The sequence below is a fragment of the Eptatretus burgeri genome, chromosome 6 (assembly GCF_056783735.1).
Source record: "Eptatretus burgeri isolate ZD-2024b chromosome 6, Ebu_testis_v1, whole genome shotgun sequence".
NCBI lineage: Eukaryota > Metazoa > Chordata > Myxini > Myxiniformes > Myxinidae > Eptatretus > Eptatretus burgeri.
Genome location: NC_140966.1, coordinates 109,892,933 through 109,908,901, shown reverse-complemented (window position 1 = coordinate 109,908,901; position 15,969 = coordinate 109,892,933). Strand labels below are relative to the sequence as shown.

The following is a 15,969-nucleotide window of genomic DNA, read 5'->3' as shown; positions in this document are numbered from 1 at the left end:
GATAGGATAATAATACAACCGTTGTGACAAAATAACAGTAATCGTACCTAGAACGGCACCAGGTAGAGCGCATACCTCCGCCAGCTTGAACAGTTTACATTTTGTATCCCACCGATAGATCAGATCTGAATCCGGACCTGAACCAAGATTTAATCGGCTTGTTCTTGCCATCTTGCCAACTCAGCCACCACGTTTTGTCATCATCCATCCACAACTTTGAAATATGGTGCTACGTATCGTTTTTGGGCACATTTCTCAATGGTGAAGAATCGCTGAATAAATTCTTCAATCCAGACCTGGATCTTCAACAAAAATTCGGGCTTTTCACACACCCAACCTAGATCCAAAAAGTTTCTTCCAAATCCATCCACAACTTTTTGAGATATCCTGCTCACAGAAAGACGTGAAAACATTAACTCCGTCCACCTTCAGTGGCAGAGGTAACAACATGGCCGAGTCTAAAGTATTGTTATGTGGAAATGTGGGAGGGGGGATCCATACCTAGACTGTGGTAATTGTAGTATTGTCCGTACGTTTTGATGAGGTTAGATTGCCATACAACAGGGACCTGTCAGAGTAAGTCGTTTGTTACAAACGACACGAGGTAGGTAGCGTATGCAATTGATAGACAAGGTAGACAGAGTAATATTGTATATGTAAACACCTCGTTTGTGGGTGGGAACAGGTGAGGAATTCCCATCACATTGGCTCATTTGCGACTAAGCAGTCACACTCTCTCTGGCTGGTGAGTGGAAGCCATGTTGGTGTAGTGGGCTGTGGAACTGGACGAAGCAATGTGGATTGATTTTTATGAGTCACCCCATGGGTGGAACGGCCGGAGGATGACTCCACCCAGGACGCCGGGGTGTGACTTAATGGGGAGGAAATACATGAGCATGGAATAGGTCAGGTTGTTGACGGTTGGGTGTGACTTAATGGGGAGGAAATACATGAGCATGGAATAGGTCAGGATGTTGGGATGACGGTCACATCCATGGAGGCTGAGCACTAGATGTAATGAAGTCCCAACGAAGAGAGCGTGAAGGGCAGATGAACCGACGGAGAAATCTGGCTACGTTAATATACAGTTTCGAGGAAGTCCGATGTCAGGCCACAGCGGCTTCTTCGTCACTTTGCAAAAGTGCAATGAATGTCCAAAATTACCCATGAATGATATTGTGTTTGTACAACAATGAGCACACGGAAGCGTTTCCTTCAACTGCAGGACATATTACATGGTGATACACAGCTATATCTACAAGCTAATACACAGTGCGCAATGTCGATAAAAATCGCTAGATCGGCGATATTTGGAGGGACAATCATTGATTGACAAAGACATCAAGACCGCCCAGCCCAATGGCAGAGTACACCACCTTACATGCTTGTGCAGCACACACAAACAACTTGTACACCTGAAGCATACAGTCATGTGCACACAGGCTTAAAATAAAGTTTTCTTGTACAGCTGCTCTCTATTTTTAACAAGGACAAATGTGTCCAAGAGCCGTGTCCTAAAGGTTTTGTATTCACCAGAAGAAGAAGAACAAGAACAAGAAGAACAAGAAGAACAACGTGGAGCTCTCGTTGAGCCAGCGTTCGCAACGCGGCTAAAAATGTGAAATGTGACAAAACGTGCAGTAAGGTCATGCAAGAATGGACATATTGTGGCAGGAATAGGTTGTCCCACAAGCACAATGGCAGATCAAACTAGAATGGCACCGAGTAGAGAGCATACCTCTGCCAGGTTGAAGTGTTTACGTTTTGTATTCCACCGATTGGCTGGAACTGCATCCGCACCTCAATCAAATCTAATCAGCTTGTTCTTGTCACCTGCCCAACTGATCCACCAAGTTTCGTCCAAATCCGTCCACAACGTTAATTCAAACAACTCGTGCTATATGTAGCTTTTGACCCTATCTCTCAATCGTGAAGAATCACTTCAAAAAAAATTCTCGTATCCAGATCCAAATCTTCGCCAAAATCTAATCATTCATGCTCGTCACACACGCAAATTGCCCACCAAGTTTTGGCCGAATCCATCCATAACTTTTTGAGATAGCTTGCTCGAAGACAGGCAAACAGGGACAAAAAAAAAAACCTCCATCCACCTTCGGTGGCAAAGGTAACAATTCCCAAGTGACCTGAACTAGAGAGTTCATAGAACACCTTACCCTAAATAGTCATTAGAAACAAGGAAATGGGCAAGGTCTCTGCAAGCAGGAAATTTGATTGGTCATGATGATGTAAAATGCCATCATATTTTGGTCAAGTACTGCTAAACAGAGGGGGTTTAGAAGTGCCAAAAAGGTGACTTGTGTTCTACAGTGTTCAAGTATATCATTCAATTGAAATAAAATAAATATTTTAAAGGTCATATGAAGAAAAAAATATATTACTGAAGTTCACTGCCATCGATGCAGCGTGTCTTTCACACTTTACATTCACTATTAACGCGTGTAGTTTGTGTCCTTTATAAAGTCCTTAAAAACAGTAAGTCTCCTGCTTGGAACAATTTTCAATTTTGTTTAACTGTCAGACAGACAAGCAGAGAAAAAAAATGATCTCTACTCTGGGTCATTCCGTGTCAAATCATCAAAGAATCTGCCGTCATCTCTCAGATTTTTGTAAAACTCTGCAAACCAATTGGGACCCATGAAAAACGGCAAGAACTCAAATATTTTTGCTAACAGCCTCTTAATTAGTGAGATAAGACTAACGAACTTTGGACTAATTAGCACGAGGTCGCGAATTCAAATGGCCATATCTCTAAAATTATAACACCAAGAGAGCTGGTTTTGGTGTCATTTTAAAGGTATTTTCATGCCCTATGAATTTGTCTGGGCAACATTTTCCTATATACCTCCAACCACAAAAAAGTTATCACAAAATATAAACTTCAATCGTGAATCCCCAAAAAATGTATCCTTCAAATTTCCTCAAATTCATCCCAGAGGTACCTTATGATGTCAAGAAGCTTCCACACAAGTTTTGTGATGGGCACTCCAATAGTTTCTGAGATATGAGCAATAATGTACATGTACGTATGGCATATAGGTTCGAAAATCAGCATTTGTAATGTATTATACAATCATTCTAACCTAGCCATGACAGGGAACACAGGGAACGACCATCAATTGCTTTGAAGTATCATATACTTTCATTTTCAACTGGGCCTGAGGGGAAGAAACAAGTGCTGCTGTTGCTGCATTGATGAGGAAATTGAAAGCCTAAGTCAGGTTAGTGAACACTGTGTACTTGAACTCACTTATTGATTGTATAATACATTACAAATGCTGATTTTCGAACCTATATGCCATACATACATGTACATTATTGCTCATATCTCAAAAACTATTGGAGTGCCCATCACAAAATTTATGTGGAAGGTTCTTGACATCATAAGGTACCTCTGGGATGAATTTGAGGAAATTTGAAGGATACATTTTTTGGGGATTCACGATTGAAGTTTATATTTTGTGACAACTTTTTTGTGGTTGGAGGTAGGAAAATGTTGCCCAGACAAATTCATAGGGAATGAAAATACCTTTAAAATGACACCAAAACCAGCTCTCTTGGTGTTATAATTTTAGAGATATGGCCATTTGAATTCGCGAGTCGTGCTAATTAGTCCAAAGTTCGTTAGTCTGTATCTCACTAATTAAGAGGCTGTTAGCAAAAATATTTGAGTTCTTGCCGTTTTTCATGGGTCCCAATTGGTTCCCAAAGTTTTACAAAAATCTGAGAGATGACGGCAGATTCTTTGATGATGTGACATGGAATGACCCCTCTATGTATGTGCGATCGGGATGGATTCAGAGTCAGAGTATCGTTAAACTCGAGATTTGTTTCCGATTCATGTCCAAATTAAAACATTGAGTTGAAATCAAGTTGTTCCTCAATCATAAACTGACGTTTGCAGAAAGGACAGACAGATAAATTAAACAACTGCTGAAGCACATGAGTTAATTAGAAGCAGTGAACACCAGAATAACACTGTGGATAACATCTTGAGAGAGGGGATATCACCAGAACACCACCCAAGAGAGGGGAGATTACCAGAACACCACCCAAGAGAGGGGAGATCACCAGAACACCACCCAAGAGAGGGGAGATTACCAGAACACCACCCCAGAGAAGGGAAATCACCAGAACACCACCCAAGAGAGGGGAGATCACCAGAACACCACCCAAGAGAGGGGAGATCACCAGAACACCACCCAAGAGAGGGGAGATCACCAGAACACCACCCAAGAGAGGGGAGATCACCAGAACACCACCAGAGACAGAGAGAGATCACCAGAACACCACCAGAGAGAGGGGAGATCACCAGAACACCACCAGAGAGAGGGGAGATCACCAGAACACCACGAGAGAGACAGACAGAGAGACAGAGACACAGAGACACAGAGACAGAGAGACAGAGAGAGATCACCAGAACACCACCCAAGAGAGGGGAGATCACCAGAACACCACGAGAGACAGAGAGACAGAGAGACAGAGAGACAGAGAGACAGAGACAGAGAGAGAGAGAGAAATCACCAGAACACCATCCAAGAGAGGGGAGATCACCAGAACACACACCATCCAAGAGAGGGGAGATCACCAGAACACACACCATCCAAGAGAGGGGAGATCACCAGAACACACACACCATCCAAGAGAGGGGAGATCACCAGAACACACACCATCCAAGAGAGGGGAGATCACCAGAACACCACGAGAGACAGAGAGACAGAGAGACAGAGAGACAGAGACAGAGAGAGAGAGAGAGAGAGAGAGAGAGAGAGAGACAGAGAGACAGAGAGACAGAGAGACAGACACAGAGAGAGAGAGAGAAATCACCAGAACACCATCCAAGAGAGGGGAGATCACCAGAACACACACCATCCAAGAGAGGGGAGATCACCAGAACACACACCATCCAAGAGAGGGGAGATCACCAGAACACACACACCATCCAAGAGAGGGGAGATCACCAGAACACACACACCATCCAAGAGAGGGGAGATCACCAGAACACACACCATCCAAGAGAGGGGAGATCACCAGAACACACACACCATCCAAGAGAGGGGAGATCACCAGAACACACACCATCCAAGAGAGGGGAGATCACCAGAACACACACCACCCAAGAGAGGGGAGATCACCAGAACACACACCACCCGAGAGAGGGGATATCACCGGAACACACACCACCCGAGAGAGGGGATATCACCAGAACACACACCATCCAAGAGAGAGATCACCGGAACACAACCCTTGAGAGGGGAGATCACCGGAACACACACCACCCGCGAGAGGGGATATCACCAGAACACACACCAACCGAGAGAGAGAGATCACCAGAACACACACCAACCGAGAGAGAGATCACCAGAACACACACCACCCGAGAGAGGGGAGATCACCGGAACACACACCAACCGAGAGAGGGGAGATCACCAGAACACACACCTCTCGAGAGAGAGATCACCAGAACACACACCACCCGAGAGAGAGATCACCAGAACACACACCTCTCGAGAGAGAGATCACCAGAACACACACCACCCGAGAGAGAGATCACCAGAACACACACCAACCGAGAGAGGGGAGATCACCAGAACACACACCTCTCGAGAGAGAGATCACCGGAACACACACCACCCGAGAGAGAGATCACCGGAACACACACCACCCGAGAGAGAGATCACCGGAACACACACCACCCGAGAGAGATCACCGGAACACACACCACCCGAGAGAGATCACCAGAACACACACCACCCGAGAGAGGGGAGATCACCGGAACACGACCGGAGAGCCAAAAAGGACCAGTACAACGGTCAGAAGCTTTTTACAAATGTCACATTCACCAGAGTCAGAGGGAGGGGGAGGGGGAGGGGGAGGGGCACGGAGGTGTCGATCAAACGGATGGAAAGAAGAGGAATGATGGAAAAATTTCAGCATTTTTACAACAAAAAATTATTATTTAAAGCCGACCGAACACTTCGACCACCACTCCACCCCAAGGTCACGTGTCCGTCACAATGTCCATGCCCATGAAGGTGAGGTAATCAATGCCGGTAACTATGGTTACACCATCAGGTTTCGTGAGACGTGAGGTTTTTATGACGAGCGATTAAAAAAAAAACCCCCTCACACTCATAAAGGGGGATGTATAATAATCCACGTTCAATAAAAGGGACAGACACCCCAAGAGTGGTGAACCCATGAACATCGCACCGTCACAAACATTCCATTTACAAAACAGGAAGGTCCTTGAAAAAAAACAATAAAAAATGTCCACAACACGGTGACACGGTGTTTCACGTTAATCCAGAAAAGGAAACGTTCAACGCACAAACCACATGCAAGCCTGGACCCTCCAGCGAGGCCGAGTACGTGAAACGCTCGAACGTTTCTTCATCCCCCTCAGCCCGAACAACCGGACCTCAAGCACTCGCACTCACACAGCACTCGGAGAGAGCGCGCGCTCGCACACACCCGCGGCCTTTTCCCGCCACACGCGCGCGCCCAACATTTTCTGAGACACTCCTGACGCCCCACGAGGCCGAGGGCCTAACTATCCGACACCTTCAGGAGGCAATTTGGCGGACGCACGCACGCACAGCTCGAGCTCCACGGCGATGTCCTCACCAAAATCTTCTTGAACAGCGCGTTCTCCTTCGGCGGGAGCGTGACGGACGGCATGTCCAGGCGGGGCGCAAACCGTGCACCCCGTGCCGCGAGGAGCGCTCCCGCACGCTGCCGCCCGCAAGATGGCGCCGCTGCCGCTGTCACTTGTTTACGCATGCGCAAACAATTCGGCCTCGAACGCTTTCCGGTATATCCATCCTCGAGACCTGCAATGGCAACAACAAGGAAGAAGAAGCGAAACCGAGGATTTCACGCGCGCGACCAGGGCCGTTCAGGCCGTCATTGGGGGACGTGGGCAAGAATCGTGAAGATAGAGGTCACGCGATGTTCGGGGCAATGTTGGAGCGTGTCACACGGGAGAAGGATCGCGGGTGGTTATAGATACGGGGGGGGGGAGAGTGGTTCGTGGTGAAAGTGAGATGGCAGGCTTATTAAACAGGTATTGGTTCACGAGCGCCAGCCGTGACCACTATATTCGTTATGTCTGTGTTTCTGTTGGGAAGTCGATGTCGTCGAGAAAAAAAAAAAAATCTCAAAAATTTTTTTGTTGAGATTTTTTTTCTTTCTACCCTTATCTATATATTAATACTGAAGGACCAAGTTTGTGCTCCTCCTAGCGGTCGCGTCACGTTTTTCTCGGTACTGTGACCTGAGAAGTTTTGACACGGTGTTTGTACGTCAAAGTAGACAGACACGTGCACAAATCAGGGGACTTCTTCACAAGGAGTAGTGTAGACCAAAAATGTCGTGTGCAAGGACGTTTTGTAGGCCTCATTAGGTTAGGCCATGGAGTACATCGACTGGGATCCGGCTCGTCCAAGAGCCGCCACTGGTTGTCATATTGGGCTCACGGAACGGAATCCGTCTGTGACGAGGTTTCGGCCGGTTATTAACCTCCGCCATCTTCGAAGATGGATGGAGGTTACTGTTTTCACCCCTTTCTGTTTGTTTGTTATCTTGCCAAAACGAAGTTTTTGTAATATATGTTAGTCAGCTTGTATGTTTATTTTATTTTATTTTTATTTTTTTTGTTTGTTTGTTTGTCTGTAATCACGTATAAAAAAATCTGCAGAGCACAGTTATCGGAAATTTTTGTAACTTCGCATATCAGAGGCCTATAGAGGTCCCTTTCAGCGCACAAAATTTTGAAAGTCAAGGTCAAAGGTCAAGGTCACTTTGTCGCAAATCAGGGGAGTCGACGAAACCCTTATTTTTTTGAGTAATTTTGATCGGATCGTCTTCAAACTTCATGGGAATATAGTTCATGGTCTGGCACTCAGCTGATTAATTTTTGGTGGCGATTGGCCTTGACCTTCATGGTTAGCGCCGAAGGTCAAACATATTTGACCCCAAGGTCAAATTTTCAAGTTTTAGGAACCATATCGTGTAGTACCTCAAATTGAACACCTTGATGAGTGCTTTCTAGATATGTCAAGCTTGAGACATTATGATGTCATTTCGTGACGTTATGAGGCAAAAGCATATTTTTCATGGTTACTCTGTAGAACGATTCTCATCAGAATCTCGGAGGCAGATATTCCTCAAGGAGTCGTTCCTGGTGGATAGCAGCTCTGTTCACCTCAGTGTGACCTTAAAGAAGTCACACGTGGTCACCTTTTGGCAAGATAAGGGTCACCCTGCGGGTGACATTGGTTTATTTGTTTGTTTGTTTGTTTGTGAACAGTATTACGGAAATACTCCTCGACGGATTTCGACGAAACTTGGTGAGGGGGGTTAGGTATGGCCCAAGGATCATGCCATTAAATTTTGGACTTGGTCCACCCCCCCAAAAAAAAAAATTGTTAGAGAAAAAAAATATTTTTTTTGCATTTCTACATGTTTTAAATGATTTACAACCCCCCCCCGCCAAAAATAAATTGTTACCCCCCCCCCAAGAAAATTGTTAGGGAATTTTTTTTTTTGCATTTCTACATGTTTTAAGTGATTTCCAACCCCCCCCCCCAAAAAAAATTGTTACCCCCACCCCAAAAAAGAGAATTTTTTTTGCATTTCTACATGTTTTAAGTGATTTCCAACCCCCCCCCCCAAAAAAAATTGTTACCCCACCCCAAAAAAAATTGTAAGAGAAAGAAAAAATTTTTTGGGGGCATTTATACATATTTTAAGTGATTTCCAACTCCCCCGCCAAAAAAAATTGTGAGAAAAAAAATTTTTTTTTTGCATTTTTACATGTTTTAAGTGATTTTCAACCCCCCCTCCCCAAAAAAAATTTAGACAAAAAAAAAATTTTGCAACTTTTTTTTCAAAAAAATTTCGAATTTTTTTTTGCATTTTTACATGTTTTAAGTGATTTCCAACCCCCTCCCCCCCCCAAAAAAAAAATGTTGGAGAAAAGAACTATAACTCTGTCAGCACTGTTGACATGATGTTTAATGAATAAGATATAAGGTTCACTTGAGTGACCTGGCAGTATTGGCGGCAGAGGTTTTGCACTCTCCCGAGTGCTCCCCCTCTAGTTATCAGTATTTCCGTCGATATGTTTGTTCGGTAGTCGATCTCGTCGTAAAAAAAAAAATTTTCAAAAAAATTTTTTTTTGAAATTTCTTCTACCCTTATTATTATCAGTATTTCCGTCGATATGTTTGTCTGTCTGTTGGGTAATCGATGTAGTCGAAATAAAAAAAACATTTTTGACATTTGTTCTACCCTTATTATCAGTATTTAAAATGGCGATTTCAGTTAATACAATGGCGATTTCGATGAAACTTGGTTGGTAGGTTCATACCATGACCTAGTTGTGTGCAAATAGGGACCGTTGCTATGGACACCACCGTTGCCTAGCAACGGGACTTTGAAAATTTTGAAAAATCATAAAAAAATTATTTTTTCGAAAATCAAAAATCGAGCCACGAGCTCACTGTGGGTAGTACATTCAGCCATATTGTCAAAAATTTCCAGCCGGATCCTATGAAAACTGTCTGAGAAGATAGACTTTGAATGAACCCTGGTCGAAAACAATTAAAAAAACGAAGTTCATTATATCTCAGAGACTATGAGTCAGATATACATGAAACTGGTATGGTCGGTTCATGGTATGTCTTAGTTATGTGTGAGAAAGAACCGTTGCTATGGACCCCTCCATTGCCTAGAAACGGCCGAAAAAACCTCTAAATGTGGGGTATTTTAACGAAAAAACAATCTGCAGCATTATCCCTTGAAGCTAGAATCATTAATTTTCTTGTCCTTGATCCTCAGGTCATTCCCCATCGAACGGGCCCATCGCGTCAGGTTCTATTGGGTAGTCGACTACCCATGTCTGCCTACCAGTTTGTCTGTCTGTGTATCTGTCTGTCCAGAGCATAACTCCGTGGACTTTGATCCCATCTTGATGAAACTTGGTTATGCGTTCGATATCAATGTCTTGGGTTTTCCTGGATGAGGGCGTGCTACGCCCATTGTGGGTGGAGCCACGCCCAAAAAACAGCCATTTTTAGGGGGTAGTCGGATTCAAAATCTATCTTCTCTGAGGGAATTTTCTGAATGGAATGGGTTCTTCGGTATTTGAACAGCAAAATGAATTATCTAAAACTTGTCGTTGTCTGATTTTTCATATTCGTCCCAAGGTCAAGGTCACAAGGTCAAAAACTTATAAAATTGCGAATTTTGACATAAAAATCATAAGACCGCCCAAACTTTGAGAGCTTGGATGACCATATTTTTATGCATAATCTTGAGGTCATTCCCCACCTAAAGTCTTGAAACCATTTTGCTCTATCTCGAACACTTGCCCGTGGCGCCCCCTTCAAGTTTGTTTTTACGCTGATTTCATCAAAGTATGGATAATCCGAGGAGTGCGAAATGCCGTATAGTCTGGATGACGTTATATTGTTCCTGAAATGTTCCAGAGGAAGTTTTGCACCAAAGGTCGTAATCCTTGACCTTTGACCTTTCAAGGCCACAAAGGTCAAATTTTCAAAGTTGTGGGAATCGAACCGGGTTTTCGACCTTCTTCGACGAACTAACTCCAATAAGCTATAGCATGTATCCTGTTTCCTTATTTTAATGTCCACAACATTGTTTTGTGACCTTTAAAGGTTATGCAAAGGTCAAATTTTGAAAATTGTTGAACGAAACCAGGTTTTCGACATTTTGCAGCTAATAACCTGTCACCCGTACCACATCATGTTGATCATTTTTATAACTTGGTCAAACATTATCACATTGTCTCATCCTTGACTTCTGAAACAATCTACATCGTCAAATACCGCTCATGAACCATCGTCATCTTCAGACTTGTTTTACTTCAACTTTTCCACAGGAACAGTGACGAGAATTGCCAAAAGCTGAGAGTATCTATCGAGGAGGTGAGAAAGGGCTTTGACAGAAGATCCAGGTTGGAGTGGAGGAAGTAAAAGAACAACTCGGTAATCTAAGAGCAGATAAGGCTCTGGGTCAAGATAATATGCACCTGAGCAGGTTAGTGAGATGTTAACGGATATTTTCAATAGTTCACCTGAGTAAGAACAGGTACCGGAGGATTGCAGAGTAGCAAATGTAACACCATTATTTAATAATATATGTCTGGTGTTGGCTTCATGGTGAGGGTGGTGGGCTTGGGATCCCAGGGTCCTGAGTTCAAATCCCACTCAGCTGTTGAATTAACACCAGGTGGGGTTGACTCTACCTGTCATCCTTCCGAGGTCAGCAAAATGAGTGCCACCTTCCTGGTATCCTGTGTCGCAGTGGCGACCCGTCCAGGATTGTTCCCAATAGCCAAGGAGACTGCTTCGGCAGCACCAACGCTCTGCACAGAGTATGGTCCGAATGGATGGATTATTTAATAAAAGATCCAGAGAAGAATTGGGAAACTATAGACCTGTTAGTTTGACTTCAGCTGTGGGGAAGGTGTTGGAGACATTAATTAAGGACCAGATGAGGAACCATTTAAACAAATACAAACTAATTAAAGGTAGTCTTCATGGGTTTACCAAATGTAGTTCACGTCTAACAAATCTTGAAGAGTTCTATGAAGTGTTGATACTTGCATCATTGAGCAAAAGATTGGCAGATGTAATTTAACCTGAGCAAGTGTAAGGTGTTGGGGATGGGAAAGAACAATGAAATGGAGATTACAGGATGCAAGGGGTAATTTTGGTGCGTGTCACACAGGAGAAGGATCTGGGGGTGGTAAGAGATATGGGAGGTAAGCAGGTAGCACAGTGCCAGGTAGCTATAGGTAGAGCAAATAGGGTTTTAGGTTATATTCGGAGGGGGATCAATTATAATTCAAAAGAGGTGGTGTTAACATTAATATTGTGTGCAGTTCTGGTCACCACAACTCAGGAAGGACATAGACACCAAAGAGAGGGTTCAGCGGAGGACTACTAGATTGATTCCATGCCGAGCTAGACTCAGCGATGAGGAGCGGCTGAAGGAGACAGGGCTTTATACACGAGAAAGGAGGTGGTTATGAGGAGATATGATGGAGATGTTTAAGATAATGAAAGGGATAGATAAAATAAGTGAAGATGAATTATTCAACAGAGTCGACAGTGATAGAACCAGGGACCATACCCTGAGAGTAAAGAAGAGGAGAGTAAGACGGTAGTAAGGGAGGGACTTTCACTCAGAGAGTAGTTAATGTATGGAATGGTCTCCCTGGAAAGTTAGTGGCAGCAGAAAAAGTAGATAGGTACCTGGAGGTTATGGAGATAGAGGGGTATGGGGATGTTGACAGGACTTTCAGGTAGTTTGAGCATAGATGGGTGATTGTGTACATGTGTACGGAGTGTTGTTTGTGGGGGTTCTCATCAAGGGGTTTGTGCGATTAATGTTGTGTTTTTTTTACCCAATGCCGTGTCCCCTTCCCTGGAAAGACATTTTTAAAAAGTACAAAAACACAAAAACAATACATAATAAAAAATAAATAAACATTTTCCAGTTTTCTGATTTTCAGCTGGTGTTGATATATTGGTGTGGTGTTGATATATTGGTGTGGTGTTGATACATTAGTGCGGTGTTGATATTGTTATGGTTGTGGAAATTCGCAACCACCATTCAGGTCCCGTAGGTGAGATATCTCTGTAAGTACATGTGTAGTTAGCCCAAACCCGTTGTATAGAGGGAATTTATGTGATCCATCCGGGCTGCGACACTTTGAGTTAGCCATTTTTTCTGTTCTATCTTTTATTTCAAACAAACAGCATCTCAACAACCACGCCATCCCAACCACAGCGCCAACCACACTACAACCACGCCACCTCCACCATCTACGCTACCATATCTTCGCCACTCGCCATTCAGTAGGCCCTGTGCGGTTACGATTTCCGGGAACAAACAAAAACCAACAACGATGCTCGGGGGTTTTCCTGCCTGTTTCTCCCGTCGGAATTCTCTGAGCTCAGTGTGGGGGAAGTGCGATCCGAGCCGGGGGTCAAAGGTGAGAAAAGGTGGGGGCCTCTTTTTGGGGGAATAATTCACTGGCTCTGAGACAAGACTGACGCCCCCGGCCCCCGCACGGCGCGGGGTGGAGGGGGAGCGAGAGGTCACGCCCCCCTTTCCAGAGGCTTCTCCAAAAAGCTCGAAGGGAGGCGGGGCCGAAAACGGGGCGGAGCGAAGGGCGGAGCCCCGCGCTACAAAAGGCGGACAGGACGGACCTTGAGGAGTTGTTGGTCGAGGGGTTGGTCGAGAGTTGTTGGTCGAGAGTTGGTCGAGGGGTTGGTCGAGAGTTGTTGGTCGAGAGTTGGTTCGGGTTGAGTTGGTTCTTCGAGGCTTCCTGTCTGCTTGTCTTGTCGGGGGAAGAGTCCTGTGCCCGCGACTTGGCGAGCGGCCTGTCACGAAGGCACGGACGGGAGACGCAGCAGCGCCGGTTGTGAGGTGGACCTGCGCGTCCGGACGAGGAGTGCCGGAGAGGGTTCGCTGGCCACGAGAGAGGTCGGGGCCAGGCGCGACCACGCTGACGTTCGTGGGAGAGGGGCTCACCGGCCACGAAAAGGGAAGTCGCGACTTCTTTTTCCTTTTCCTTTGCTTTTTGTGTAAATGTCTGTGGGTGGCGCCGTCCGTCAAGTAGTATTGTTTTAAGTGTTGCCGTGTGTTCGCATATTCGGTCGTAGCTCTGCATTGTTGTTGTTGTTTTAAATTGATATATGTGCATTTCTGATTCTGTTTGGCTGTATATGTGTGCTCTGTGTCTGTGTGAATAAAGTGCTTGTGTGAACTTGTTCCCCGTTTCGCTGCGTCCTTCCCTTTGTTGAATCTCCATCTTGCTTCACGTAAAGGGTTCGTAGTGGGCTTAATACGCCCGATAAGTAATCGGAGCCGTCGAGGCCGATGATAACACCGCTCGGTTATCCCGATAGTACGGAACGGACCGCTTAAGCGGCCCGTGTCCGGAGTCGACTTGCGGCGAGGTGCGATCGCCCGGTTTACCATCCGCGTGGGTACTTAGGTAAGTCGAGTTTGGCGAACAACCCTATCCCACGCGGGTGGCCGATTGGCACGAACGTGGTGAGGCCGAAAGGCCCACCTGTGACTTGCTCCCGGCATTAGTCCAAGAGGGTCACACAGAATTGTCCGTCCGGTGGGCGACGTGCCGCGATTCGAGTCACGTGGCCGATCGCACGCCGGCGGGCGCGAATTCGCAACAATATATTGGTGTGGTGTTGATATATTGGTGTGGTGTTGATATATTGGTGTGGTGTTGATAAATTAGTGTGGTGTTGATATATTGGTGTGGTGTTGATAAATTGGTGTGGTGTTGATATATTGGTGTGGTGTTGATAAATTGGTGTGGTGTTGATAAATTAGTGCGGTGTTGATATATTGGTGTGGTGTTGATATATTTATGTGGTGTTGATAAATTGGTGTGCTGTTGATATATTGGTGTGGTGTTGATAAATTAGTGCGGTGTTGATATATTGGTGTGGTGTTGATCAATTGTTGTGGTGTTGATATATTAGTGTTGTGTTGATATATTGGTGTGGTGTTGATCAATTGTTGTGGTGTTGATATATTAGTGTTGTGTTGATATATTGGTGTTGTGATGATATATTGGTGCAGTGTTGATGAATTGGAACTGTGTTGATAAAATGGTGTGGTGTTGATAATTTGTGTGGTGTTGATAATTTGTGTGGTGTTGATAATTTGTGTGGTGTCGATAATTAGTGCGGTGTTGATAATTTGTGTGGTGTTGATAAATTGCTGCGGTGTTGATAATTTGTGTGGTGTTGATAATTTGTGTGGTGTCGATAATTAGTGCGGTGTTGATAATTTGTGTGGTGTTGATAATTTGTGTGGTGTTGATAATTTGTGTGGTGTTGATAATTTGTTTGGTGTTGATAATTTGTGTGGTGTTGATAAATTGGTGCGGTGTTGAAAATTTGTGTGGTGTTGATAATTTGTGTGGTGTTGATAATTTGTGTTGTGTTGATAAATTGGTGCGGTGTTGATAATTTGTGTGGTGTTGATAAATTGGTATGGTGTTGATGTTTTGTGTGGTGTTGATAATTTGTGCGGTGTTGATAAATTGGTCTGATGATGATAAATTGGTGCAGTGTTAATATTTTGTGTGGTGTTGATAAATTGGGTCAGTGTTGATGAATTGGTGTGGTGTTGATAAATTGGTCTCATGATGATAAATTGGTGTGGTGTTGATAAATTGGTGTGGTGTTGATAAATTGGTGTGGTGTAGATAAATTGGTCTCATGATGATAAATTGGTGTGGTGTTGATAAATTGGTCTCATGATGATAAATTGGTGTGGTGTTGATAAATTGGTCTAATGATGATAAATTGGTGCGGTTGTGATAGATTGGTGTGGTATTGATAAATTGGCGCGGTTGTGATAGATTGGTGTGGTGTTTAGAGATTGGTGCAGTGTTGATAAATTGGTTTGGTGGTGATAGATTGGTGCAGTGTTGATAAATTGGTTTGGTGGTGATAGATTGGTGTGGTGTTGAGAGATTGGTGCAGTGTTGATTAATTGACGTGGTTTTGATGATTTTGTGTGGTGTGAATTTGGCGCATGCAGGATGGGCTGCATGGCCTTCATCTGCGTCTCATCTCCTTGTGTGTTTCTCTTCCCCTGTCAAAGGTATGCTGAGTCCAGGTGCGTTTGGATGGTATGTTGTTGTGTGTTGGTGTCGGTGTGATGGTATATCGTCGGGGGGGTTTGTGTTGGTGCGATGACATGTCGTCGAAAGGTGTGCGCTGATTATAAATGGTTAATCTGTTGATAATTAGTCAAAGCAAGGAGGGGAGGGAGACCCAGCAAGATCGTCTGGATGGAGTTAAAGGTGTGTAGGAAACGAATCGATGATTAAATTCACGAAATTAACTTCACACACCAATGTTCGGTCATGTGCAG

The 15,969-nt window shown here is 44.5% G+C and overlaps 2 protein-coding genes across 5 annotated transcripts in view; one reads left to right on the top strand and one right to left on the bottom strand.

Moving 5' to 3' along the window:
* Window positions 1-6,926, bottom strand: part of LOC147025594 (N-alpha-acetyltransferase 16, NatA auxiliary subunit-like) — a 120,253-nt gene extending 113,327 nt beyond the window's left edge. The window contains exon 1 of the mRNA XM_085886710.1: window positions 6,646-6,926. Within this exon, the coding sequence (XP_085742836.1) occupies window positions 6,646-6,801 (156 nt within the window). The 5' untranslated portion in view covers window positions 6,802-6,926. The remainder of the gene's footprint in view (window positions 1-6,645) is intronic.
* A 48-nt stretch (window positions 6,927-6,974) lies between these two features.
* LOC147025593 (uncharacterized) overlaps window positions 6,975-15,969 on the top strand; it is a 60,819-nt gene continuing 51,824 nt past the window's right edge. The window contains exon 1 of one of the 4 annotated variants that reach the window (XM_085886715.1): window positions 6,975-7,084. The gene's annotated coding sequence lies outside the window, so the exon portion shown is untranslated. Of the gene's footprint in view, window positions 7,085-8,819; window positions 15,899-15,969 lie in introns of those variants that run through there. The other 3 variants (XM_085886714.1, XM_085886713.1, XM_085886712.1) reach the window with 3 other exon arrangements.